We start from the raw sequence: 25,870 nt of genomic DNA, 5'->3' as shown, positions 1-25,870 counted from the left end.
TCTTCAGTAAACTGACCTTGGAGAACTTCCTGTGAGGCCATTCATTTGTGTTGAGGAAGATGCCAGTACAATAAAGTAAGGTGTGTGGAAGTCTGAACCACTTGCTCATGTCACTAATTTGGGCCTTCAGGACTATTTGGAACTTGGCATTGTATATACCACTTCCACTTGATGATGAGGTGCTACCTCACTTACCCACGTTCATAGCTTGGTAGATCAGAGAACACAGTTCATATAAATACCTTAGATCACATTGTTAAAAGCTTTGTAGTCCATGGCCAGGTATTCAGTCTCTTTGGGGACCCATTAGCAGCCAGGAGGTTTTTCTCAAAGGGATAAGAATTATCTTCTGAAGAGAACATGGGTTTGCTCCAGATTCTAGGTGACTGGCATTGTGATTCTCCTATTGGTGCCTCAGGGGCTTTGTATGGCAGCCCATATGCCACAGACTCTTCAAAACTCATTAGATCTGTTGGTTCAGAAAGTCTGAGAATGGGTGAGGGTAGCTCTCCATCGTGATGATTCAAGTAATGATTCTAGCTACTGGACTTGGGGTTTTTCATTTTAGTAAGATGCCCATTCATTTCAGATCTAGAGATAATGTGATCATTTAGCCGCTGCCAAAGATCCCTACAGATTAAAATATTCCAATTTCTGCAAAACCACATGACTGCTACTGCTTCAGAATCCCACCATTCCCACTGAAATAAGGAAGTCCATTTTAATGATGCCCTCTCTTAGTGTCATTCCCAAGCTGCAGAGGAGAGCCACTACAAGCTTTACAAGGATGTTGGTACTCTCTTTATCAGTGCATTTTGCAGGAGATTTTGGTAAAGGGAATGTACTTTGGTCCCTCCTTGAATACTTTGTGGATCTAGGGTAAGAGTGTCATGTAAAATAAATCCATTCCAACATTTTTATTTCCCTGAAGCTTTGGATTCCATCTTTTGAATTATGTCAGGAATATCCTGGCATCTGAATTTTATTGAATGCAGTCCATTACTGAGTGTAGGTTTCAGTTAACCAACCAAAGAAACAGTTGGAGCCCCTCTCATCTGCTCAAAATAACACATTGAACCCAAAATTTCTGGTAAATGAATCCATATGAATATATTCATAATTATCCAGCAATATATTCTGTCCTCTTTGGTCTAGCACACTAAGTCTCCGTTGTCATACATATTCTCAAGGCTTTTACCAATAAAAAACTGGTAAAATCTTGAAATTTCATTTTTGGTGTGAACATTATAATCTCCTCGGTTATACCTTGTGCCATTAGCCTGAGGTATTCTGGAATTGGACCTCAATTAAGAGTCTAGAGGAAATGAATTGTAAGACAATTGTCTCAGGTGAGGTAATTATAGGTAATTATAGGGTTTCACCTAAGGGATGGTTAGTCTCCTCAGATAGGGGAGGAGGGGCTACTTCTGATGGGAGGGAAGGTTAAAGGAGATTTAAGGATTCAAGGTTCTAAGATTTATCCAAATCCACTGTATTTTCCCATTTTAATAATGAGTCTCACTCATTCCCAAGTCAATGTCCCAACTGGTACGTAAGAGACTTGGAGAAATTATGTATTTACAATCTACTTTGTAATTGTGCAAACCATAAAATGAGATTTTTGCTTTGAATTACACTTTATCAGTTTAGAGAGATATAAGATTTTCTGATTGTTTGACCTTGACTTGAGTGAGGAATTTAAATGCCTGAGCCTGTCATTTTCTTCCTATAAATGTTCCGTTGCAATCAGTAATAACAGTCAGTAAACTATTTCGTAGTCTTCATTCCCACTACAAAGGTCAATTGTAGCAGTAATTTGGTATTTCAAAGCCTGGTTTCTAACAGACATTTTATTTCAGACAATGTCTATTGATAATTTTAAGCAGCTTTTTGTCATTGAATGCCATGAATGATCAGATTCCCCATTTTCCATTGTTTATGATGCCATCAAATTATTTAAACTCCATCCGACCAGATATTCAATCCAGATTTCTATCTTTGACGGTCAGTTTCCTAGAACAATTCCTGATATAAAATGCTGCAGCAGTTAGTGTTCGTGGAAGAAATAAAAACCAATCTAGATATTCCAACCTAGAGGAACTTAACACAGGAAATAAGTGATCAATGTGTTGGAAAAGCTGGAAGAATGGGAAAAGGGGAAGGCAGGTTATATTACCCTCTTTATGGAAGCCTCTTACCCTCCCTATAGAGAAATACTCATTTCATACTTGTGTGACCTTATGTCTCAAGAACAGCAGGAGACTGTAAACATCAGCTAATGCCACCCAGAAGTCTTTTTCTGCCACCACAGTGTTCATCTGCCACTGGCACCAGATCCAGAGAAGACAATTTCTTCTATATTCCTTTCCTAATCTCTTGTGTATGACTCTCACATTGGCAGAATTTAATTTTTTAAAAATGTTTATTTATTTTTGAAAAAGAGGGAGAACACAAGTGGGGAAGGGGCAGAGAGAGAAAGAGAGAAGTGGGAGGAGGGCACAGAATCTGAAGCAGGCTCCAGGCTCTGAGCTGTCAGTCCAAATCCCGACACAGTGCTTGAACCCACAACTGTGAGATCATGACCTGAGCCAAAGTCAGACACCTAACTGACTGAGCCACCCAGGCACTTATATTGGGAGAATTTAAAATGGAAACATGCTGGTAGGGTTTCCAAGGATTTCAGCTCCTATGATGTGGGGAGAACTTAGAAGGATCGAGATGGTGCTGAGAACAAATACAAAATATCTGACACATTATGACTTTGCAAAGTGGAAAACAGAGTACCTGTGGAAAAAGAGGAGAGAAAGAAGTTCCTGAGAAGATCAATTTTGGGAACTGGTATGTAGGAATTGAGGATCTGGATATAGACTCTAAAACTATTCATGTTAAAAATATCTTGGAAATTTTTCATGCTGGTTGAAGACCATTGATCTAGACATTAATATTGCCAGGGATCATATACACTGCAGCCAGCTTCCTCAGAGCACCCTTGACCTCCTTGTTTCTCAGGCTGTATATGATGGGGTTCAACATGGGAGTCATAACACAGAAGAGCACAGAAACCAGAATATCCATGTCTAGGGAGTAACCTTCTCTGGGTCTGTCATAGTTAAAGTTGGCTGTTCCATAAAAGACCGCCACCACAGTGAGGTGGGATGCACAGGTAGAGAAGGCCTTGCTCCTGCCCTGAGCAGAGGGAATCCTAAGAATGGAAGAAATGATGAGTATGTAGGAAACTCCAGTAAACAGACAGGGGCTCAGGCCAATGGTGGCACTGGCCACATGAAGCACAGACTCATTGAGAGAGGTGTCTGAACAGGAGAGCTTCAGGAGCAGAGGAATGTCACAGAGGAAGTGGCTGATTTGGTTGGGCCCACAGAGAGTCAGGGTGGCTGCCAGCACTGTGTGTGTCACAGAATTCACCAGCCCACACAGCCAGGACCCAGTCACCAAAAAAATACAGACCTTCACACGCATGAGGACGGGATATTGAAGAGGGTGGCAAATGGCTACATAGCGATCATAAGCCATAGCGGCCAATAAGACACATTCAGTGCCAGCACATGTGACGAGGAAGAAAATCTGGGAGAGGCAGCCCTCATATGAGATGGTCTTCTTCTCCCGGAAGAAGTTCACCAGCATGACGGGGATGGTGGTGGATGTATAACAGATGTCCAAGAAACTCAGGTTGCTGAGGAAATAATACATTGGAGTGTGGAGAGCAGGACTGATTCTAGTGGCTGTTATAATGAGCATGTTCCCCAGGAGTGTTGTCAGGTAAATGAGCAAGAAAACCAGGAAAAACAAGCCCTGTAGTTTGGGGTGGTTGGAAAATCCCAAGAAGATGAATTCAGTGACATCTGTCTGATTGTTCATTTCAAGTGGTGTCATAGCTACAGAACAATGAGAAAAATAAAAGCCTTATGAGAATGTACAAAGAGCACCCCAAATTGGCTTGTTAACTTGCAAGGCCATGTCAAATAATGTTGGAGATAGAACGGTCTAGACTGTGGAGGGAGGTGTATAGGAAAGACCTGTTGGGAGACCACAACTTTTCATTCAACAAATCCAGCCATCTCAGGCCCAGGGATCTCCTACAGATTTGTGTGTGGCTTCTGGTGCATGAAAATAAATGGAGATTTGGTCAAAACCTTCAATAAACTGATAATCCCTGTGTTAGAGTAAGCTCATCTCTCTCTGGCTCTACAAAACTTTCCTCCTAACATTGTATGCTTTGCTGCATTAAATTCTTTTTTTTATATTTTATTTTTTTAAGTAATATAATTGTGAAAAATTAAGAAAATGCAGAAAGAAATAAAGAATAGAACCATTCACAGCATCAATGTTATCATTTAGTGTATTCCATTCTAGTCTCTTTTTCTATATATGAATCTTGATCTCTATTTATAGGCTTAAAATATCGGGAGCACAAATTCCCACAAATGCATTTTATTCTACCATACAAAATAAATTTAATCTCTCCTTTTCAGTGAACATTAGATTGCTTCCATTCCTTTTGCTATTTTAAACACTAGAATGAAAATTTTCATACATAAATATTTGTGAGCACCTTTCATTTCTTCAGAATAAAATTTTATTGGTTTGTTTTCTATAAATTGATCTCATTTTTCTCAATAAGAACATTTATATTTTAGGATTTATAAGATATGACATTTTAACTGGTCATATATACTAACATAATTTCCTTATAAAGGTAGACTTTAGTAATCCAAAGTTTATCCTCAGCCAAATTTTATGTATTTTCTGAAAAGAGAATTAATGCAAGTACCAATTTTCTATAACATTGTCCATTCTAATCTTCAGGCCATTGCTGCAGATTGCAATTTCCATTTCTTTTTCAAACTGGGAAGTGAGATGTTATAGCAGAAAGAGTGGGCTCTTAAGACAGATAGATGTGGATTGTCATCCTACATCAGTTGCTTACTAGATGGAGACAGTAGTTAAATTAGCTGATCTCAGTTCCTTAGTTTCCTCATTGTATTCTATTAATAGCACTCAGCTTGTGGCTCTTGGAAAAAGTAATATGAGATATTACAAATCATGTGCCCTTTATCAGGCTGGGAAAGTCCCTCTATCTGTGCTTTACTGACAGTTTCTATCATGAATAGAAATTGAATTTTGTCAAATGATTTTTCTGCCTTTATTGAGATTATAATGTATTTTCTTTTTTTTTTTTTAACGTTTATTTATTTTTGAGACAGAGAGAGACAGAGCATGAACAGGGGAGGAGCAGAGAGAGAGGGAGACACAGAATCTGAAACAGGCTCCAGGCTCTGAGCTGTCAGCACAGAGCCCGACGCGGGGCTCGAACTCACGGACCATGAGATCATGACCTGAGCCGATGTCGGACGCTTAACCGACCAAGCCACCCAGGCGCCCCAGTATTTTCTTTTTTTTAAGTTTATTTATTTATTTTGAGAGAGAGAGAGAGAGCAGGGGAGGGGCAGAGACAGGGAGAGAGAGAGAATCCCAAGCAGGCTCTACACCATCAGCACAGAGCCTGATGCGGGGCTCAGACTCATAAACCAAAGATCATGACCTGAGCCAAAATCAAGTGTCAGATACTTAACTGACAGGGCCCCCAAGATTATAATGTATTTTCTTATTTAGTCTGTTATTATGATAAATTATATTGATTGACTTTTTGAATATTGAACTAGCCTTGCATTCCTGGATCAACTTTAGTTGATTTTGATGTATTATCCTTTACATATATATACATACTGCTAGATTCAATTTGTTAATATTTTTTTGTGGATTTTTGCATCAATGTTCATTAGGGATGATATTGGTTTATAGTTTTCTCTCTTTTTTTTTCTTTCTTTTTTTTGTCTATAGTTTTCTTCTAATGTCTGTCTAGTTTTGTTATCAATTATGAGGGTAATACTGGTCTTATAAAATTTATTTGGAAGTTTCTCTCCGTTTTAATTTTCTAGGAGAGAATATGTAGAATTGGTATTATTTCTTCCTTAAATTCCTGGTCAAATTCAAAACATAAACCTGTTTTGGGCCTGGATTTCATTTTCTGAAAGGTTTTAAACTACACATTTAATTTCTTTAGCATACATAACATTAAAGTTATTTATTTCTTCTTATGTGAGTTTTGGCACTTCTTGGTATCTTTCGAGAGAGTGATGCATTTCATCTCATTGAGTTTATGAACAGAGTCATTCATAATATTCTATAATTATCCTTTTATTAGGGGGTCGGTATTGATGTCTCCTCTTTTATTCTTGAAATTGAAATTTATGCCTTATATCTTTTTTACTTGGCCAGTCTCACTAGTGGTTTATCAATTTGATTGTTTTTCTCAAAGAAACAGTTTTTAATTCCATTGATTTTCTTTATTTTTAATTTCATTGATTTATTCTCTAATTTTGTTATTGTAATTTTTGTTTGCTTTGGGTTTAACATGCTCTTTTTTCTACTTTCTTAAGGTGGAAACTTAGGTTAAGATTTTAGATGTAAGCTTTTCTAATATAAATATTAAATGGTATAAGTTTCCCTCAACAATATTTTAGTTGTATCCCACAAAACTGGATATACTGTACTTTAATTTTTGTTCAGTACAAAATATTTTTTCATTTACTTTAAGACTTTCTCCTTTGTCCCATGAGTTATTTGAAATTTGATGAATATATTTGATTAATATATAAACATTTAGAGGGATTGTTCCAGATATCTTACTGTTAATGTTATTCCACTATAGTCAAACAATATGCTTTACATGACATTTATTATTTTAAATTTAAATTTTTTAGAGTTGAGAATATGATCTATCTTAGCAAATGTTCTATATGCACTTGAGTAGAGTATATATTCTGGTCTTGATATGTGGGTTCTTTTATAAATGTAATTAAATTAAGTTAGTTGATAGTTGATCAGGTCATCTATATCCTTACTAATTTTCTGCCTGCTTGTTCTCTCAGTTAATGAGAAAGGAGAGCTGAAGTCTCCCAACTATAATTGTGCATTGATCTATTTATCCCTTCAGATCTATCAGTTTTTGCTTTATGTTGTTTGAAGCTCTTTTTTAGGCATGTACCCATTAAAGATTGTTACATCTTCCTAGAGATTTGAATTCTTTATTATTATGCAATATTCCTTTTTATACTTGATAATCTTCCTTCTTCTGAAGTCTGTTTTGTCTGAAATTGCCATAGCCGCCATATATATATAGATGGTGGGGTTAGGTGGGGCTCTTGATCTTGGGGTTGTGAGTTTGAGGGCCTAATTAGGCATAGAGACTACTTTAAAAAATCAGTGAAGTATTTTGATTAGTGTTTACATAGTATGTTTTTTTGTCTCCTTTTACTTTTAACACTTTTATCTCTTTATATTTGAAGTGGGTTTCTTGGGGCACCTGGGTGGCTCAGTCAGTTAAGCATCCAACTCTTGGTTTCAGTTCAGGTCATGATCTCATGGTTCGTGAGTTTGAGCCCCACATTGGGCTCCGTGCTGACAATGCAGAGCCTGCTTGGGATCCTCTCTCTCCCTGTCTCTGTCTTTCCCATGCTCGCTCTCTCTCTCTCTCTCTCAAAATAAATAAATAAATTTTAAAATCATCTCCATTTAAAAAACAATAAAGTGGGTTTATTTTATACAATATATAGTTGGATAGTGTTTTTTAAATAATCCAATCTGACAATCCCTTCTAACTGCTGTTTAGATCATTCACATTTAAAGTGATTATTGTTGATATGTATGTATTAAAACCTACCATTTTACTAGCTGTTTTCTACTTGTTCTACTTACTGTTTTTTGTTCTCTCCTTTTCTGTCTCTGTCTGTATGCTTAAGTGAGCATCTTTTATGATTCTTTTTTTATCTACTTTATTTATTTATTGTTTTATCTTTTAGTAAAATTTTCTGGTTGTTGCCCTAGGAATTACAAGATGCATTGTAAATAATGAGTCTACCTCATATAATATACCACTTCAGTGTAGTTTTAAGTCTTTATGTTTCCAATTTCTCCCTTGCTTCCTTTTGCTATCATTGTCACATATTTTACTTTTACATATGCTATGGACATGCACTACATTGTTGCAGTTTTTGGTTTAAACTGCCAATTGTGAGAATTAAAAATAAAAGTGAATTTTATTTCACTCTCTTAGTTTTCTATGACTGTCATAACAACTTATCCCAAACCTGGTGATTTGAAACAAACAAACAAAAATATTCACTCACAGCTCTGGAGACTTAGAATTCTGAAATCAAGGTGTTAGCAGAGTCATACTATCTCTGAAGGCTCTAACAGAGAATTCTTTTTTGCTCCTTCATAGTTTCTGGTGTCTTCTGGAAATCCTTGGTGTTCTTTGGCTTGTGACTGCATCACTTCAGTCTTTGCTTCTCATCACATGGCTTTCTTCCCTATGTGTATCTCTGTGTGTCCTTCCCTTTTCTTGTAAGGACACCAGTCTTGGGATTTAGGGTCCACCCTAATCTAGTATTACCTTATATTAATTTAAATAATTACATTTCGAAGACTCTATTACCAAATAAGGTCACATTCTGAGGTTCTCAGTAGACATGAACTTTGGGTAGAGAAGATTCAACCCAATACACTTACCTTCATTTAACACATTTCTAATATTTACCATTGTTTTGATGAGGATCCAGGTTTCTGACCTGTATCACAATCCTTTTTCTGAAGTGCTTTCATTAGCATTTCTATTAGGGTATGTCCACTGGCAAAGCACCTCTTCTGTTTTCTCTTGTCTAAAAAATATGTTTATTTCTTTTAATATTTAAAGGATATCTTTTCAGCTGACAGGTTTTTTTAAAAGCACTTTAAAAATGCCACACTACTGTCTTCTTGCTTGCATACTTCCTGATGAGAAGTCTGCTGTAATTCTTATTCATGGGCCTCTGTCAAGTTGGGTCTTTCCCTTCTAGCTGTCTTCAAAAAATTTTTTCCCATCTTTATAGCAGTTTGAATATAATATGCCTAGGGTTTTGTAGGTGGTTTGTTTTGTTTTATTTTGTTTTTGTATTAATCCTCCTTAGGGTTCTCTGAACTTCTCAATGTATCATAAGTTTTGGAAAATTATCAGCTGTTATTTCTTCAAATATATATATTTGCTCTGTTTATTCTGTCTCTTCCTTCTAGGATTCTAATAATGTGTAAAATAGTTTGATATTATGTCATAGCTCTTCAATGCTCCATTCTTCTTTTTTTCTTAACTTTTTTTTTGGTTCTTGTGGTTTGCTTTGGGTAATTTCTATTGACCTATCTTTAAGTTCACCAATTCTTTCTTCAGCTGTGTCAAGTCTACTGACAAAATTGTTAAAGGCATTTTTCATCTTTATTATAGTGTTTTTTATTTCTCACATGTTTATTTGATCTTTTCTTACAGTTTCCATCACTTTACTGAAATTAACTGTCTGATCTTGTATATTGTTTACTTTTTTAAATGTTTATTTATTTATTTTGAGAGAGAAAGAGCGTGTGCAAGAGAACAGGAGAGGGGCAGAGAAAGGGAGAGAGAGAATCCCAAGCAGGATCTGTGCTGTCATCATTGGAGCCTGACACAGGGCTCAATCTTCTAAATCATGAGACCATGACCTGAGCTGAAATCAAGAGTCAGATGCTTAACCAACTGAGCCACCCAGGTGCCCCTATTGTTTACTTTTTCTAATAAAATGTCTAACCTATTGATTATTTTTATTTTAAATTCCTCGCTTGATAGTTTTAATCTCTCTCAAATCTGGATCTGGTTCTGGTGTTTATATTGCCTCTTCAGAATGTATTTTTCCTTATCTTTTGTATACATTATAACTTTTTGTTGAAAGCTGGACATGTATAGGGTAGTAAATACTGAAGTATAAATTTATTTGCTTGGAGATGAACATGACGTTCTTTATACTAACTCTTTAGTGTGAGGGTTAATCTAGTGAGCAATTGGACTTGAGTCCATTTTTCCCATGGTCATCCTGAGTGACTACATGCTCCAAATTACTCTGATATTTTGTGGCTAGGGTGCGGACTAGTGTGTACTAGTGAAATGTGCCCACATTTCTGCTCCCTTTTACCTTTGTGTCTTCCATTTTCCCTGCTCTCTACAGATAATCTGTTTCTTCAAGATCTCCCAGCTGTATTCCACTGTTATTTTTACTCAGTGCTTGATAGTGGGCCAGTGGGGGACAACGAAGAGGTATTCTCTGATGTTCTGGTTAACCCTTCATCTTAGATACCATGAACCTGGGTCTTGGAAGTGTGGCCTTCACGAGTGTTCCTGCCCCTCCTCCAGCTGTACAGCTGGACCTAGCGTATATTCCTGCTCCCCAACCCCAAGGAGTAGGACTTTTTTTTTGCCTTGTTCCCTTCCTGTGGTGTAATGGGATTCCACAGTCCCCTAAGGTGACAATTTTCATAGCTCTTGCCCTTGCAGATGGCAGCTTTTGTTCTGTAGTAAAAACACAGGAAATGGATCTTGGAAGAGTTTTGACAGTTGCTGCTACTCCTTTTCCCCGTTATTTGCCCTCCACCCCAGCTTGGCCTCAAATAGCATCGTTAGGGAAGTAGTCAAAGAATGTTTCCTGTGGGCATCTGGTTGAGTTCATGCAGGGAAAGCAAGAGGATGCAAACCTTATGTCTACAGCCCTCAGGGACTTCACACTCTTATGCTAGCCTATACTTAGCCTTGAACAATTTATTATATAGTTTTAACTGAGTCTTCTTATAGGTTTACAAGGTATTTAGTGGTTTCTGCCTTAGGTTAAAAAAACCACGGCTTGTGTGGTTGTCTGTCTCTCTAGTTTTGTTTCATTGGTTGCCTTGAAACCTCAATTTCCTTATGGGTTCAAGAAAAGTAATTAATTTGCATTTTTTCCTACTTTTTGTTGTTGGAATAATGATGGGAACAACATGCTTCACCGCTCATTAAATCTCTAAGCTGAAATTCAAAATCTACATAACCACTTTTTTAAACTATTTGGCAGTTTCTAATAAAGTTAAACATGTGTTTCTCTGTGACCCAATAATTCCACTCCTAGGCATAGTCTCAAGAAAATGGATGCATGGTTCACCAAAAGACTTGTATGAGGAGGTTCAAAAAAGATTTTTTCAGAATAGCTCAAACAAACAGTATGCCTATAAACAGGAAAATGGATAACAAATGGTGGTTTACCAGACAGTGCAATGCTACACGGTTATCCAAAAAAAAAAAAAACATACAAATTACTGATCCACATTATAACATTGATGAATCTAAATAAACATTTTGTTGAATGAAAGAAGCCAGGCACAAAAGAATACATATTGTGTGTTTTCTTTAAATGAAGTTCAAAAACAGGAAAAACCAAACTATGGTAATCAAATGAGAACAGTAGTTACTTCTGTGGGTTGAGGGCACTATTATCTGGAATGAAACATGAAAGAATTTTCTGGGCTATAGTATATATATATATATACATATATATATATAAATTTATCAACCTATACGCTTAAGATCTGTGCATTTTACTAAATGTGAATTATAATTCAATTTTAAAAATAAAATGAAAAAAAAAGGGGCACCTGGGTGGTTCAGTTAGTCTGGTGTCCAACTCTTGATTTCAGCTCAGGTCATGATCTCGTGGTTGGTGGGATCGAGCTTCATGCTGTCAGCACAGAGCCTGCTTGGGATTTTCTCTCTCCCTCTCTCTCTCTCTCTGCCCCTCCCCAACTCATTCTAATTAATTAATTAATTAATTAAAAAATAAGGTGAAAGAGATAAAAGCAGGAGGCATCCTAAATATTAAGTCACTAAGACTTAAGTATTTTTTCCCCATTTTTGCATGTCTCTACTTCTTTTTTTTAACGTTTTATTTATTTACTTTGATTGAGAGAGCAGGTGAGCACAAGAGCAGGGGAGGAGAAGAGAGATAAGAGAGAGAATTCCAAGAAGGCTCTGCATTCTGATGATGCAGAGCCTGATTCAGGGCTCAAACCATGAGATCAGGACCTGAGCCAAAGTCAAGAGTTGGATGCCCAACTAACAACCACTCAGGCACCCCTGCACCTCTCACCTTCTCTGCCACAATAAGAGTTCAGTACACATCACCTTTTGCAAATCATATCAAGCCACTTTCTTTGCAACATTTCCTTTGAAGGATGAATGCAATTGGTGTGAGCATACATTTTTAACTGGGGAGGGAACCATGTCTGAGGACACTGCCTCTTGGATAATGAGATAGCAGGTTGGTATCCCAGGCAAAACAGGTGGCAGAAATCTCAAGCATTTGGTCTTCCCAGCCAAAGGAAAACAAGCTCAGAGTATTTGGGTTGTTCCAGTGCTACAGAAGAAAGAACCCAGAGATCTTTGGGAAAGGAGTGAACTTTGAGAGCTGCACGCACGGCTACCAGCAAAGCTGTTGGTTTCTGAGTTCTGCTAGGAGCCCTCTCACCTATGGCTGTATCTCCTATCTCTAGTCATTCCTGCTATGTTGCAAGGAGTGGAGGGGGTAAACCCAGCTGGGTGCTGCCAAGTTCTAGCTGATTAATTCTATGTTGCCTGGTGATGTTTCTAAACTAAACTTTACCCCCAACTCACAACCCCAAGATCCAGAATCACATGCTCTACTGACTGAGCCAGCCGGGCACCGCGTAGTGTGGTGATTTTTATTTCAAGCACAACCTCATTAGTTGTCCAGAGGAGACAGCAGGGCATCAGCTGCCCCTGGGGCACAGGCTAGGCTGTGTGAAGCTGTGCCAGGCCTGTCTTTCTGGTCAGTGTCCTTGGGGACACAAGTAACTGAGTTCTCCGACATCAGGGGCCTCTCTCCTGCTATGGACCAGCAGAGAGCTCAGATGTCTGCCTGGAAGCCAGGCTTTGGTGTGAGAATGGGAAGGAATGATGGTAGAGTATCAATAATGTCCCATAAACCACTTTCAAGGTTAGGGCAGGCTGGAAGCAAGGGACATCTGGAAGGTAATAGCCTAGATTTTAGAGAAGCATCAGCTTTAAGAAACTGATAAAAAATCTGTAGATCCAGAAAATGCAAATACACACATGCACAGAATCTTTATGCAATTGAAAATTGTGAAACTCATCCCCAGGGTCCTTAAGAGGCTGTGTGCCTTAGATTAAAACAGTTTTGGGGGGTGTCTGGATGACTCAGTCGGTTAAGCATCCAACTTCAGCTCAGGTCATGATCTCACAGTTCGTGGGTTCCAGCCCAAAGTCCGGCTCTGTGCTAACAGCTCAGAGCCTGGAGCCTGCTGTAGATTCTGTGCTTCCTCTCTCTGCCCCTCCCCCACTCTTGTGCACGTGCTCTCTCGCGTGCGCGCTCTCTCTCTCTGTCTCTCTCAAAAATAAATACATATTAAAAAATTAAAAACAAAAATGAAAACAATTTTGTTTACTCCAGGAATGTAGTCTGAGAACTACAACCAGAGCAAAGTAACGTATTGTTATTTTTTTATTACATGTTAATATGTTACAATCTGTAACACATTGTAAAGATACAGAGTTTTAGAGCTTGGGGAAAATGCCTGAAACAGTTCATAGAGAAGGAGCTGTGTTTGAAGCACTTTGAGCATTATGGATGGTGAGGACACTGAATCAGTTTGGGCAGGCAGGCATTCTTAAAACGGGGGAAAAAGAGGTGTATCAGGTATGGGGAGGGATGGTAGATTAGATCTGAGTAATGTTAAGGTCAGGTACTTGGGGGATATCCATGTAGAAATGCCCAACAGGCAGTTGAAAAAGGATTTTTCCTCAGTAAACAAGCTAGAACTGCAGATATGGGTTTGGGAGTCATTGCGTTGAAGATGGCTGCTGAAGGCACGGAGGTACATGAAATCAACCAAAGAGAGTTGACTAAGAAACGAAGAGTAAAGCAGGATTCTTGTGATGCTTGATACTTACAAGAAATATAGAGGATTATAAAATATCCACGAAAGATTCAAAAATACTCACCACTCCATCTAGGTTAGTTATAGGCATTGTTTCTCCCTAAGTTTTATTAGCAATGATTTACAGAAATTCAATATTGGAATTAAGTTGGGCATCTATGAGTATTCTTAGAAAGTTCTTATTATGTTATTATGTATATTTTATTCTCTGTTTTTCTATCAACTACATAGATGAACTTGAAGTCATTAAAAAAAATCAACCACATGGGGCGCCTAGGCGGCTCATTCTTTTAAGCATCTAGATCTTGATTTTGGCTCACGTCATGATGAGATCAAGCCCCTCATCTGGCTCCGTGCTAACAGTGTGGAACCTGCTTGGGATTCTCTCTCTCTCCCTCTCTCTCTGTCCCTCCCCTGCTCACACTCACTCATGCAGGTTCTCTAAATAAATAAATAAATAAATAAATATTTTTTTAAAAATCAATAACATGTATATTTATTTATGAACACCTGATATCAAAAAGGTAGATATGACAATCTCTTTTAAAGATTAATGTATACATTAAAAGATGCTTAATATCACTCATCATCAGGGAAATACAAACCAAAACTACAATGAGATATCACCTCACACCAGGAAGAATGGTTAAAACTAACAACACAGGAAACAACAGGTACTGGCAAGGATGCAGAGAAAGGGGAACCCTCTTACACTGTTGGTGGAAATGCAAACTGGTGCAGCCACTCTGTAAAACAGTATGGAGGTTGCTCAAAAAGTTAAAAATGCAATGTACTACCAGGATGACCCAGCAATTGCACTACTATTTACCCAAAGGAAACAAAAATACTGATTCAAAGGTATACACTTAATAGCAACATTATCAACAAAGCCAAATTATGGAAAGAGCCCAGATGTCCATCAACTGATGAATGGATAAAAAAAAGGCGCTATATATATGGACTGGACACTACTTCATATATATATATATGTATATATATATATGAATAGTATATGTATTATATAATATATATGAATATTATATATGATGGAATATATATTAAAATTATAATGTGATGGAATATTATATATATATGGATTTTATACATGATGGAATATATATGTTAATATTATATATGATGGAATATTATATATATGAATATTATATGATGGAATATATATATGAATATTATATATATAGTGGAAAATTACTCAGCCATCAAAAAGAATGAAAACTTGCCATTTGCAACAACGTGGATGGTGCTAGGGTGTATTATGCTAAGTAAAATAAGTCAGCCAGAGAAAGACAAATACCATATGATTTCACTCAGATGTGAAATTTAAGAAATAAAACAAACATGGGAGGAGGTGGGAGAAGAAAACCAAGACACAGGCTCTTAATTATAGAGAACAAACAATGGTTATGAGGGGAGGGGGGCAGGGGGATGGGTTAAATAAGTGATGGTTATTAAGGAAGGCACTTGTGATGGACACTGGGTATTGTGTGTTTGTGCTGAATCACTAAATTCTATATCTAAAACGAATATTACACTGTATATTAGCAAGGTAGAATTTAAATAAAAACTTGGAGGGGTATCTGGGTGTCTCAGTCAGTTAAGTCTCTGACTTTGGCTCAGGTCATGATCTCGCAGTTTGTAGGTTTGAGCCCCCCATCAGGCTCTGTGCTAACAGCCCAGAGCCTGCAGCCTGCTTCAGATTCTGTGTCTCCCTCCCTCTCTGCCCCTCCCCTGCTCATGCTATGTCTCTCTCTGTCTCTCAAAAATGAATAAACGTTAAAAAAAATTTTTTTAAACAAAACTTGGAAAGAAAAAAAAAGCCTAAGTGTTGATGCATAAAAAAAATTGATGTCTAGATGTTTTTGTAGAAAGACATAAAATTCCTCATGGAAGATGGTTCCACAAGGGTTTACTCTAAGAAACTAATGTATGATTTGTGGAAATCCAAATTGAAAAACTAAATTTTCAATGTGTGGGAATTTTAAATAATATGGTTTCTAAAGTTATGTATACTGCTTTCTTATAAAGGCCTTAAAATTTGACTTCTAATTACTTGAAGTCAGTCCCCAAGGAACATGCCATGGGATATACTATATATACACAGTGCAAACAGAACAAAATAAAACATTTCCTTTGGTCTGAGTAATTTCTTGCAGGCCAGGGGAATGGGGTGGGGTGTGAAGCAGTGTCCAACCCATTCTTTTTTTTTTTTTTATCTCTGATGTGCGCATTCTGTCAGTATAGAACAATGTTGAATTATCACCATTATCATCATCATCAATATCATTATCATCATCAAAATCCATCATTAGTAGGCACCATTTATGCACTACACTTTGATACAACAGACATTTGCCCCTCAGAATCTACCTACATACGAATAGTTACATATGAATAGGTAACTTCCATCTCAAACCCTTGGCTATATAATTATGATTTCATTTTCCACAAGCATGTGGGGAAGATTTCATAGGAAAAATCATTTGAGACTAAGTTTTCTTACCCTGCTTCTGTAAACAAAAATGTCTGGCTTTAAAAAAAAAAAAAATCTTGCCTGGGGCGCCTGGATGACTCAGTCAGTTAAGCATCTGACTCTTGGTTTTAATTCAGGTCAATATTCTCACAGTTTATGAGTTCAAGCGCCCCCTCCCCCCGGTCTCCCCCCCACACCCCCCCCCGCCACCCCCATCAGGCTTTGCATTGACAGTGCAGAGCCTGCTTGGTACTCTCTCTCTGCCCCTCCCCGCCTCTCTCTCTCAAAATAAATAAATAAACTTTAAAAATCTTGCATAATGTTGTTTTTAAAAGATGGGGTTTTTAAAGATTAAATTTGGTATAATCCGTCCAAATGGATTCAAAAAATAAAACTGGGGTGCATGGGTGGCTCAGTAGGTTGAGTGTCCAGCTTAGGTTCAGGTCATGATCTCACAGTCCATGGGTTCTAGCCCCTGCATTGGGCTTTGTGTTGATAGCTCAGAGCCTGGAGCCTGCTTCAGATTCTGTGTCTCCCTCTCTCTCTGCCTCTCCCCCACTTGCACTCTCTCTCTCTCTCAAAAATAAAACTTAAAAAAAAAAAGAAAGAAACAAAACACAAGTTACTTTGAAAAGATGCAACATTTTTACATACTTGAACCAGGATTTTCCAAACTGAGTAATGAATACAGACACACATTAGATAATAATCTTATTACTTATTAAATACCTATTATGTGCTAACCTCTTACATGAATAACATCTAAGTTTCTTACATGTATTAACTCATTTGGTTCTCACAACAACCAATAAGACCACTTATTGTGCCCATTTTGTAGATCAAGAAACTGAGGCACAGAAAGTTTAATTCATATATTCATAATTGTTACTATTTTTAAATCATAATTGTTATTAAAAATGATACTTTGTTACCTGATAATGACATCTTATATTTGTAAAGTGTTTTATAGTCTTCAAAGCACATGCATTCTTATCTTTTATTCTAATAATTCAAGGCACATGATTAATAGCAAACCCAATTTTCACTAAAAATCCCAAGTCTCCGGGCTTTGAGGAAATTAAAGTTTTTAAATTTCAATAGAAAGTTGGTACTGAAGTTAAACATAATTTTAAAAATCTAAATATAAATGGTGGAAAATAAGCCTAGAGGTCTTAAAAGAGGAAATTTTTTTTGCCTTGGCGATAAATGAAATGTTTTGTTGACTAACCTTAAGGAATTTATTTCTTCAAAGGAAACAAAATGAGGAAAAATTAAATCAGAGTAACTGGTGTGATTGTGAAAACCCTTACAGCACATAAAGGAAACATCTATTCATATTTTATTTCAATAACACAAAGCAATGATGAAAATTTTTAAATCTAATTTTCATGTAAATTGCTGATCTACTTAAAATACACACACACACAATATCAGCACATGGGAAACTTTATCTAAAAGAAAATCCGAATGATTTCACATGCTTGTGGCAAAGTTACTTCATTGCTATGGAATATATGACCTATTTTCACCTGGTCCAGATTCCTATTGTACAATTCTCTATAATATGGGTGCCTGGGAACAGATGAAATAATCAGAGGTCACTGTATAGGACAGGGCTTCTCCAACTTTAATGTGCATGCAAATCACCTGCATTTTCAACAAGCTCTTAGGTGATGCCCAAGCCGCGCCCCCCCCCCCCCCCCCCCCCCCCGAGTCCATCCGGGCTATTCCCACCTAGCAATCAGAGCTGCCTGGCCGGTAACTAGTAGGTTAAAAGTCCTTTCTTAAATGTACCAAGAAAAAGTCTACATCTTGTCTCAAAAATTCATTCCAGCATTAACACTTCTTTCAGCCTTTATACCTCACCTATGCTTCTCCTAATGTAAAGTCGAAAGGTAAGACAAGTTACTACCTTTTTTGGTACGCAAGAGCCCTCCAGCTATAAAATTCTTCAAGCTGTGAAATTCTCGTTTCCTTTTAGTATTTTCCAACACTCTTATCTTGGTAGTTTTCAATTCAAATCAATTTAGTTCCTGCTTAAGGTCTAATGTAGCCCTAGGCTAGGTATTATGAAGAAATCCAAAGGGAATAAGTTCTTGCCCTCCTCAAACTTACAATCTAATGGGAAGATAAATTGTAGTATAAGGCAGAAAGCTTTGTAACATTTTGTTTACTTTTAAAATGGTTATTAAAAAAAAAAAAAGAAACTTTTCTATGGCCACACAACCTGTGCTTGAACAGGTCTAGGAACAGGGCACTCATTACTTGATCCAATCCCCTCATTCCATTTCGAACATTAGCTCCCTGAAGTCATGGTCCAAGCTTTTCAATTCTGTGCTAAAAACCAGGCTGGGACCTAGCATATAGTGTGCCCTCAATAAATGTTTAATAGATGAAGAAGGGCCATAAAGAACATCTATGGGAGCAGAAATAACAAAAAGTTTCTTTAAAGACTGAAACTAATAATACACTATGTTAACTACCTGGAATTAAAATAAAAACTTAAAAAGCCAAAAAAAACACTTCTCTGGCAACTATATATCTTTAATACTGAAAAAAAAAAAAACCTATCCAATTTGTTGATTTTATATGCCCAAAGTATAAAATTGATGCTCAAATAAATTCTAAATTTCAAAGACAAAAAAAAAAAAAAAATAAGGTCATTGCATGGCCGTGGACCCTAAAGGGATGGGCATTTGAGGTAGAGAAACCAGAGAAGCAAAGACATGGAGGTTAGATGCCCAGAGTTGCTTCTTTTCTCCTGAATTACCCCAAGTTTTGTCCCTCTCACATGTTGTACCAGACCACACATCTCTTTCCAAACAGGAAGAGTAAACCTACATATTTGTTTCTGTTACAGCATGATTTAGACTTTTGTGCCATATTTCCAAAGCAAAGATCCAGACTAGTTCACCTGTGAGACCTCTCCCATCTCAAATGGCCTATGGTGATGATAGAAACATGAACCTGTTGTCACCAGTTCAGTTCTGGAAACCTTTCTACCAAATTTGTAATTAGCCAGTCAGGGGCACTTTGAAGTGGGGTATTGTGTTTTTCTATCCTTTTGTACATATTATAAATTCCATTACCATGCCTCTTACTTAATACTTGCCGAACCCATGCTATGTGCCAGGCACTCTATGTAGATTGCCCCCGTGAATTCTCAAAGCAACTTTAAGGCATAAATACTATTATTAACTCTGTTTTGCAGATGAGGAAACTGAGGCTTCAAAATGTTATCCCAAAGTTTCTGTTGTGACCACTGAATAAGCCACCTTCCCCACACTAATGTATGATTCAATTGCCTGCTCACAACTCTGCTTACTTGATTCATTCCAAGCATTTCTTGGTAATCCACTTGGCATCCTGAACTGAAATCTCCTCATCTTTCTCCTTAAGTGAGACATGTAAATATAAATATCAAGGTCTTACATGCATTCTTTATTTTTTAATCTTGCAACTTCTTGTTTCACAAACTGAACTTAGACTAGACAAGCTTTTTTTTTTTTCAAAGTAGACACAGAGCCCAACACTGAGCCTGAACTCACAATCCTGAGATCAAGACCTGAGCTGAGATAAAGAGTGCAACACTTAACCGACTGAGCCACCCCAAGAATTTTATAAAATAGAGAGTAATGAGATCTCATCACTGGAGATGCTCAAGCCAAGTCTATATTGCTAGATCTCCTGTGGAGAGGACTGATTCAGGTCTTAAGTGAAGATCACTGAAATTATTTCTACAGTTCCTTTCAGCCCTGAGATTTTACTGTTTTACCAATGTCATTATACATCTGAAAATAAAGCATGTGTAAGACCATGGAAATTTCATAGTTCATGTGGCTGCATCAGTCCCAATATATCAATGCATGGTTTAATATTAATCTACTATGTATATTTCCTTATTTTATGTTATTTATCTTATTTAAAGATTTCAAAATTTTTATTTTGAAACCATTATAGATCCACAGGAAATTGCAAAGAAATGTACAGACGACTGTCATTACATTTTTAAATGAAAAATATATGGGATTTTTAATTTCAAAAGTAGTACATGTTCTCTAAAAAAATTTCACATAAGTCAAAAATACATAAAAAGTAAATGAAGTATCTTCACCATCATATAACACTGTCCTCAGCACCACTGTTAACAGTTTGGTGTGTGTCCTTCCAGTCTTTTGTTAAATTGCATACGTGGTGGCCAAATAAAAGCTTAACAAACAATCAACAGCCCCAAATATAATAGTAGCTTCTGTATATGAGTACTTATGATGTACCAGGATGTACATGGGCATTTGTACACATGTTCACAACAATCCAATATAGAAAGTACTTACTAAGATTTGCGGGTGAGGAAACTGATACTTAAGGTTGCACGGCTGCTTAAGTAGGACTGGAATTTAACCCAAGTCTATCTGACTCTGAAGGCCATAATCTTTTCAACTCACTGTCCTGCAGAGAATTTTCCATGGAATGAGAGAGAACACCAAATAGAGGGAAATATCTATATCTTTTGAATTTCTGAAGAATTCAGTCAAACCAGCATTAAAGAAAAGAACACACAAAAAAACCCCACAAAAGTTACTGTTAACATTAGTCAAACCACTTTCTCGGAATTCTGCTTATAAAAAGAGTCAAATTACTGACTATTCCACCAATTGTCCCTCCCATGGGTGGCCCCAGCATAAGAGCATGTGGTGTCCATCAGGCTAGGATTTCTCAGCATCAGTTCTGGCTCAAGCGTGATATAGATCAGCATCTCTTAACCAGAGTCTTTAGTCTTAGATTTGAGAAGAGGGGTCTCACAGGAAATCACACCCTTCCCCTAGACTATCCCATGGACAATATAAAGCCATTGTTAAAATGTGAGTTTCTTTTTATGAATGTGATTGTCAGAATGGAAGGGGGCTGGCTTCCACCAATGACCTCTCCAGGAGGGACACATTAGGTCCTTGACCCTGCCATCATGAAGCCTGATACTCCCAATGGCAGCTGATCCCCCTGCCTACTAAAGCTGAATGGGGACAAAACCTTGAGGTGTAAAGTCTGCTCTCACCAACAACCCAGGCTGAAGTCTGTGCAACAGGAAAAATACAAAATCCAGCACTTTAGTCAGGTCCACAGAGAAAGAAGAAATTAAGAAAGGACATTTCAGCTGAACTTGGGAGGACATTTCTGTCCAGCAGTTTTGGTGCAAACATTTCCTGACTTGAGAAAAATAACAGCCTATGGGCGCATAAATGTGGCAGCATGGCCTCTTGGCCTGTGCTGATCTTAACATTGTCTTTTCCTGTAAGAGCAGTGGTTCCAAAAGTTTCCACTTTTTGGTGGCGTTGGCTGTTTCCATGCAGACAGCGACAATTCTGCCTCTTCCTTTCCCAGGCTATAAATCCTCTCAAAGGCAAATGAGTGAGAATGAAATCATTTAGGAATAACCCTGAATCTATGAGATTTCTAACACAGGGATTATGGGGGAAGAAGTCATTCACAAACTTCAGGGCTCTATTACAGTTAATAAATTGCTTTCAGTACAACCTCCCAAACATCAGTTAGTTGCAACATGAAGGTAAGAATGTCCAGCTAGTGAATAATATGTTTCCAAATAGAAGTGTTATGCAAATTTAATTATATTAATTTAAATAAATATTTTGTGTGTGCCTATTATCACATTATAATGTACCATATAAAAAAATGACTCCATCCTTTCTCCCTGAAAATTATTCCTGTATGTCCTGTTTGTCAAAAATAGAGTACTGACACACTGCATTCTATATTATTTACTATAAACTAAATTTTCAGTCATATTATTTCGTTAAGGAATTCAGGCACCCCCTCAGGTTTGGGAGTAGGTAATTGCTAAGGTAATTATACTCTGGTTCTTGATATAAGCACTATTATAGAAATTGACATACACATGGAAAAATATTAAAAATGTCATTACATAATGTCTTCAAAATGATAATGAAAATATGCACAATATTTCATAATATGCCCTTAATAGGTAGATATATCCTGACATAGGACACAGTTTTTCTCATTTGTGATGGTAAATAAACTACTTACCACTGACTCTCACAGAAAGCCTTGGATTTCTGGCTTTGTCAGCAGGACTTCCTGCTCCCTACTTTAGTTCCATCCTGGAATGGAAAGGATGCTCTTTAGTAAAACAGACTGTTGACTGCCATGCCTAGTGGTGAGGACATGCCATTCCAGGAGATGCCTTGAGCATAGTCAATGCCTAATGCAAGAGTCAAAAATTCTTTGATCTCTCAATGAATTCATTTTTTTAGAGTGGACATTTATAAGTGCCTGTGGACCAATCTTTTGGGAATACTCATGTAATCTCTAAGCAGCTGTTCTGGGATTCCTCAGAGTGCAACCACAACTCAAGGGCAGCAGACTGAATAGAAGGCACAGAGGTGATGAACAATTAATTCTCTCTTGGGTTCATTAAAGTCATGGCAATCATCTTTTCCCAGCATGCAATGAGGAGTTCAGTGTCCTTTCTCTTTAGGGACAATGATGAGTAAAGTTCAGTACTAGATTGCTTCTATTAGGAAGTTGAGGGTGGTAGAAGCCTATGAGATTGGCTTCTTCTCATTATCATCAGGAAGAAGAGAGGTAAGTAAGTGTGGGTGTGGGCTTATTTGGTTGGATTCTATGCAGCATGAGGAGTTTTCCCCTTACACTTGGACTCCATGACAGTTTATGCTGTGCAACTGGATGGTGTATTAGAGCAATAGTACTAAAAACCTACTCTATTGGCACTAAGCTTCTCCTAGTTAGGGCTGCTCTCCTGGACACAGCGCTTCCTTCTTCCCCCACCAACATCCTTATGTCTTCATGTCCCCAGAATTCTGGCCTTGCCAGTGCTCATGACCTGATGATTACATTATTGATACAGTGTTTTAAAGGAGAAAAAGGCAGAGCCATCAAACAGCTCTGTAGGTCACAGTTGGGAAGAAGGATGTAAGTTTGAAAATTCTGCAGTATTTTACTTCACCAAAATTAGGATAAAAACATTAGACAATGTCAAGAGTTAAGTGTCTAACGCTCAAACACTTCTCTAGTGGCATGAGTTTTTCCATATATGAAGGAGAAATACAGAAGTGGTACTTATTAAAGACTTTAGAGTCATTAGTCCTCAGGGAAATGCAAACCAAAATCACAGTGATTTAGTATTTCACACATACTAGGATGGGTATACTAAAAAGAACCTATAATAACATGTTGGTGAGGAAGTAGAGAAATTAGAATCCTCATACACTGCCCTTAGCAATGTAAAATGGCACCACTGTTTTGAAAACAACTTGACAGTTCTTCAAAATGGTAAACATAAAGCTACCATATGATCCACAATTCCACTCTTAGATGTAAACTCATTATAAATAAAAATGTATGTTCATAGCAGCAGTATTCATAACAGCCAAACAGTGGAAACAACCAAGATGTCTGTCAAATGATGAATGGATAAGTAAAATGTGGCATATCCATAAAACAGAAATCGTTTAGCAATAAGAAGGAATGAAGTAACAATAGATACTACAATATGTATGAGACTTGGAAACATCCCAAGTGAAAGAAGCCAGACACACAAAGCACATATTTATTTTATGATTTTATTTATATGAAACATCCAGAATAGGGATATCCATAGATACAGAAAGCAGATTAGTGGTTGTCTAGTGCTGCTAAATTGGGAGAATATGGGGAATGAGCTTTTTTTTTTTAATATGTTGGTACTGGGTATTGTGTGTGTGTGTGTGTGTGTGTGTGTGTGTGTGAGGGTGAGGGTGGTGGATTATGAAAATGTTCTCAGATATCAGTGGCTTAGAGAACACAGGACATTTGAGATCATGGTGTGTGAAATGCTTGGCACAGGTATAGCTGTTTGTCCGGGTGGAATGGGCATTACAATTATCAGAAGATCATATATAGAAAGAGAGCATTGTTGTAACTGCAGCTAGAAGGTCCATGTTTCTATTGTGTAAGCAATTTTCCAAAATGAAAACTTTAATTGCTGATCTCATTCAAGAACCCACATTACCTAGCTAGCTTCCTCAGAGCACCCTTGACCTCCTTGTTTCTCAGGCTGTATATGATGGGGTTCAACATGGGAGTCATAACACAGAAGAGCACAGAAACCAGAATATCCATGTCTAGGGAGTAACCTTCTCTGGGTCTGTCATAGTTAAAGTTGGCTGTTCCATAAAAGACCACCACCACAGTGAGGTGGGATGCACAGGTAGAGAAGGCCTTGCTCCTGCCCTGAGCAGAGGGAATCCTAAGAATGGAAGAAATGATGAGTATGTAGGACACTCCAGTAAACAGACAGGGGCTCAGGCCAATGGTGGCACTGGCCACATGAAGCACAGACTCATTGAGAGAGGTGTCTGAACAGGAGAGCTTCAGGAGCAGAGGAATGTCACAGAGGAAGTGGCTGATTTGGTTGGGCCCACAGAGAGTCAGGGTGGCTGCCAGCACTGTGTGTGTCACAGAATTCACCAGCCCACACAGCCAGGACCCAGTCACCAAAAAAATACAGACCTTCACACGCATGAGGAGAGGATATTGAAGAGGGTGGCAAATGGCTACATAGCGATCATAAGCCATAGCGGCCAATAAGACACCCTCAGTGCCAGCACATGTGACGAGGAAGAAAATCTGGGAGAGGCAGCCCTCATATGAGATGGTCTTCTTCTCCCGGAAGAAGTTCACCAGCATGACGGGGACGGTGGTGGATGTATAACAGATGTCCAAGAAACTCAGGTTGCTGAGGAAATAATACATTGGAGTGTGGAGAGCAGGACTGATTCTAGTGGCTGTTATAATGAGCATGTTCCCCAGGAGTGTTGTCAGGTAAATGAGCAAGAAAACCAGGAAAAACAAGCCCTGTAGTTTGGGGTGGTTGGAAAATCCCAAGAAGATGAATTCAGTGACATCTGTCTGATTGTTCATTTCAAGTGGTGTCATAGCTACAAAACAATGAGAAAAAAAGAAGGCATAATGAAAATGCATGCAAAACACCCCAAAATATAAACTTACAGACCCATGTCAAATGATGTTGGATATAGAACGATCTGGATTGTGGAGGGAGAGGTGCAGGGGTGTCTTCAGAGAGATTACAACTTCTCAAACAGCAGATCTAGCCAGCTCAGGCCCATGGACCTCCCATGGATTTGCATGACTACTGGTGGATCAAAATAAATGTAGACTTGGTTAAACCCAACAATAAACCACTAACCTCTGAATTAGTGTGGCTTCATGTCTCATTGTCTTAGTAGTATCTACCTCCTACATTGCCCTTGTTGGTAAGCATCTCAGTTTTTTCTAAGAAATAAAGTTTTATTGCAAAAAAACTTTTAAATGTAGAAAAAGATACAAACAAGAATTTAATCACCTGCAGAATCAAAGCCAGTGCTACCTTTCAGTGTTCACAAATGTAGTGTTGTGGGTTTGTTTTTGTTTTTGTTATTGGCAGTTATGTAAATCTTAATCTCTATTTATACCTTTAAAATATTAGGAGCA

General features: G+C 37.7%; 2 protein-coding genes across 2 annotated transcripts; both read right to left on the bottom strand.

The window, feature by feature from the left end:
• Nucleotides 1–2,931: 2,931 nt before the first annotated feature.
• On the bottom strand, nucleotides 2,932–3,891 carry LOC102970947 (olfactory receptor 5V1-like). The gene has a single exon (XM_007092588.2). The coding sequence runs from the start codon at nucleotides 3,889–3,891 to the stop codon at nucleotides 2,932–2,934; it is 960 nt and encodes a 319-aa protein (XP_007092650.2).
• A 20,494-nt stretch (nucleotides 3,892–24,385) lies between these two features.
• On the bottom strand, nucleotides 24,386–25,315 carry LOC102971246 (olfactory receptor 5V1-like). Its single transcript, XM_007092589.2, has one exon. The coding sequence runs from the start codon at nucleotides 25,313–25,315 to the stop codon at nucleotides 24,386–24,388; it is 930 nt and encodes a 309-aa protein (XP_007092651.2).
• Nucleotides 25,316–25,870: the final 555 nt, after the last annotated feature.

The sequence above is a fragment of the Panthera tigris genome, chromosome C1 (genome assembly GCF_018350195.1).
Source record: "Panthera tigris isolate Pti1 chromosome C1, P.tigris_Pti1_mat1.1, whole genome shotgun sequence".
In the NCBI taxonomy this organism is placed as follows: domain Eukaryota; kingdom Metazoa; phylum Chordata; class Mammalia; order Carnivora; family Felidae; genus Panthera; species Panthera tigris.
Note: the sequence above shows the minus strand (reverse complement) of the source record. Positions and strands in the feature narration are given on the sequence as shown.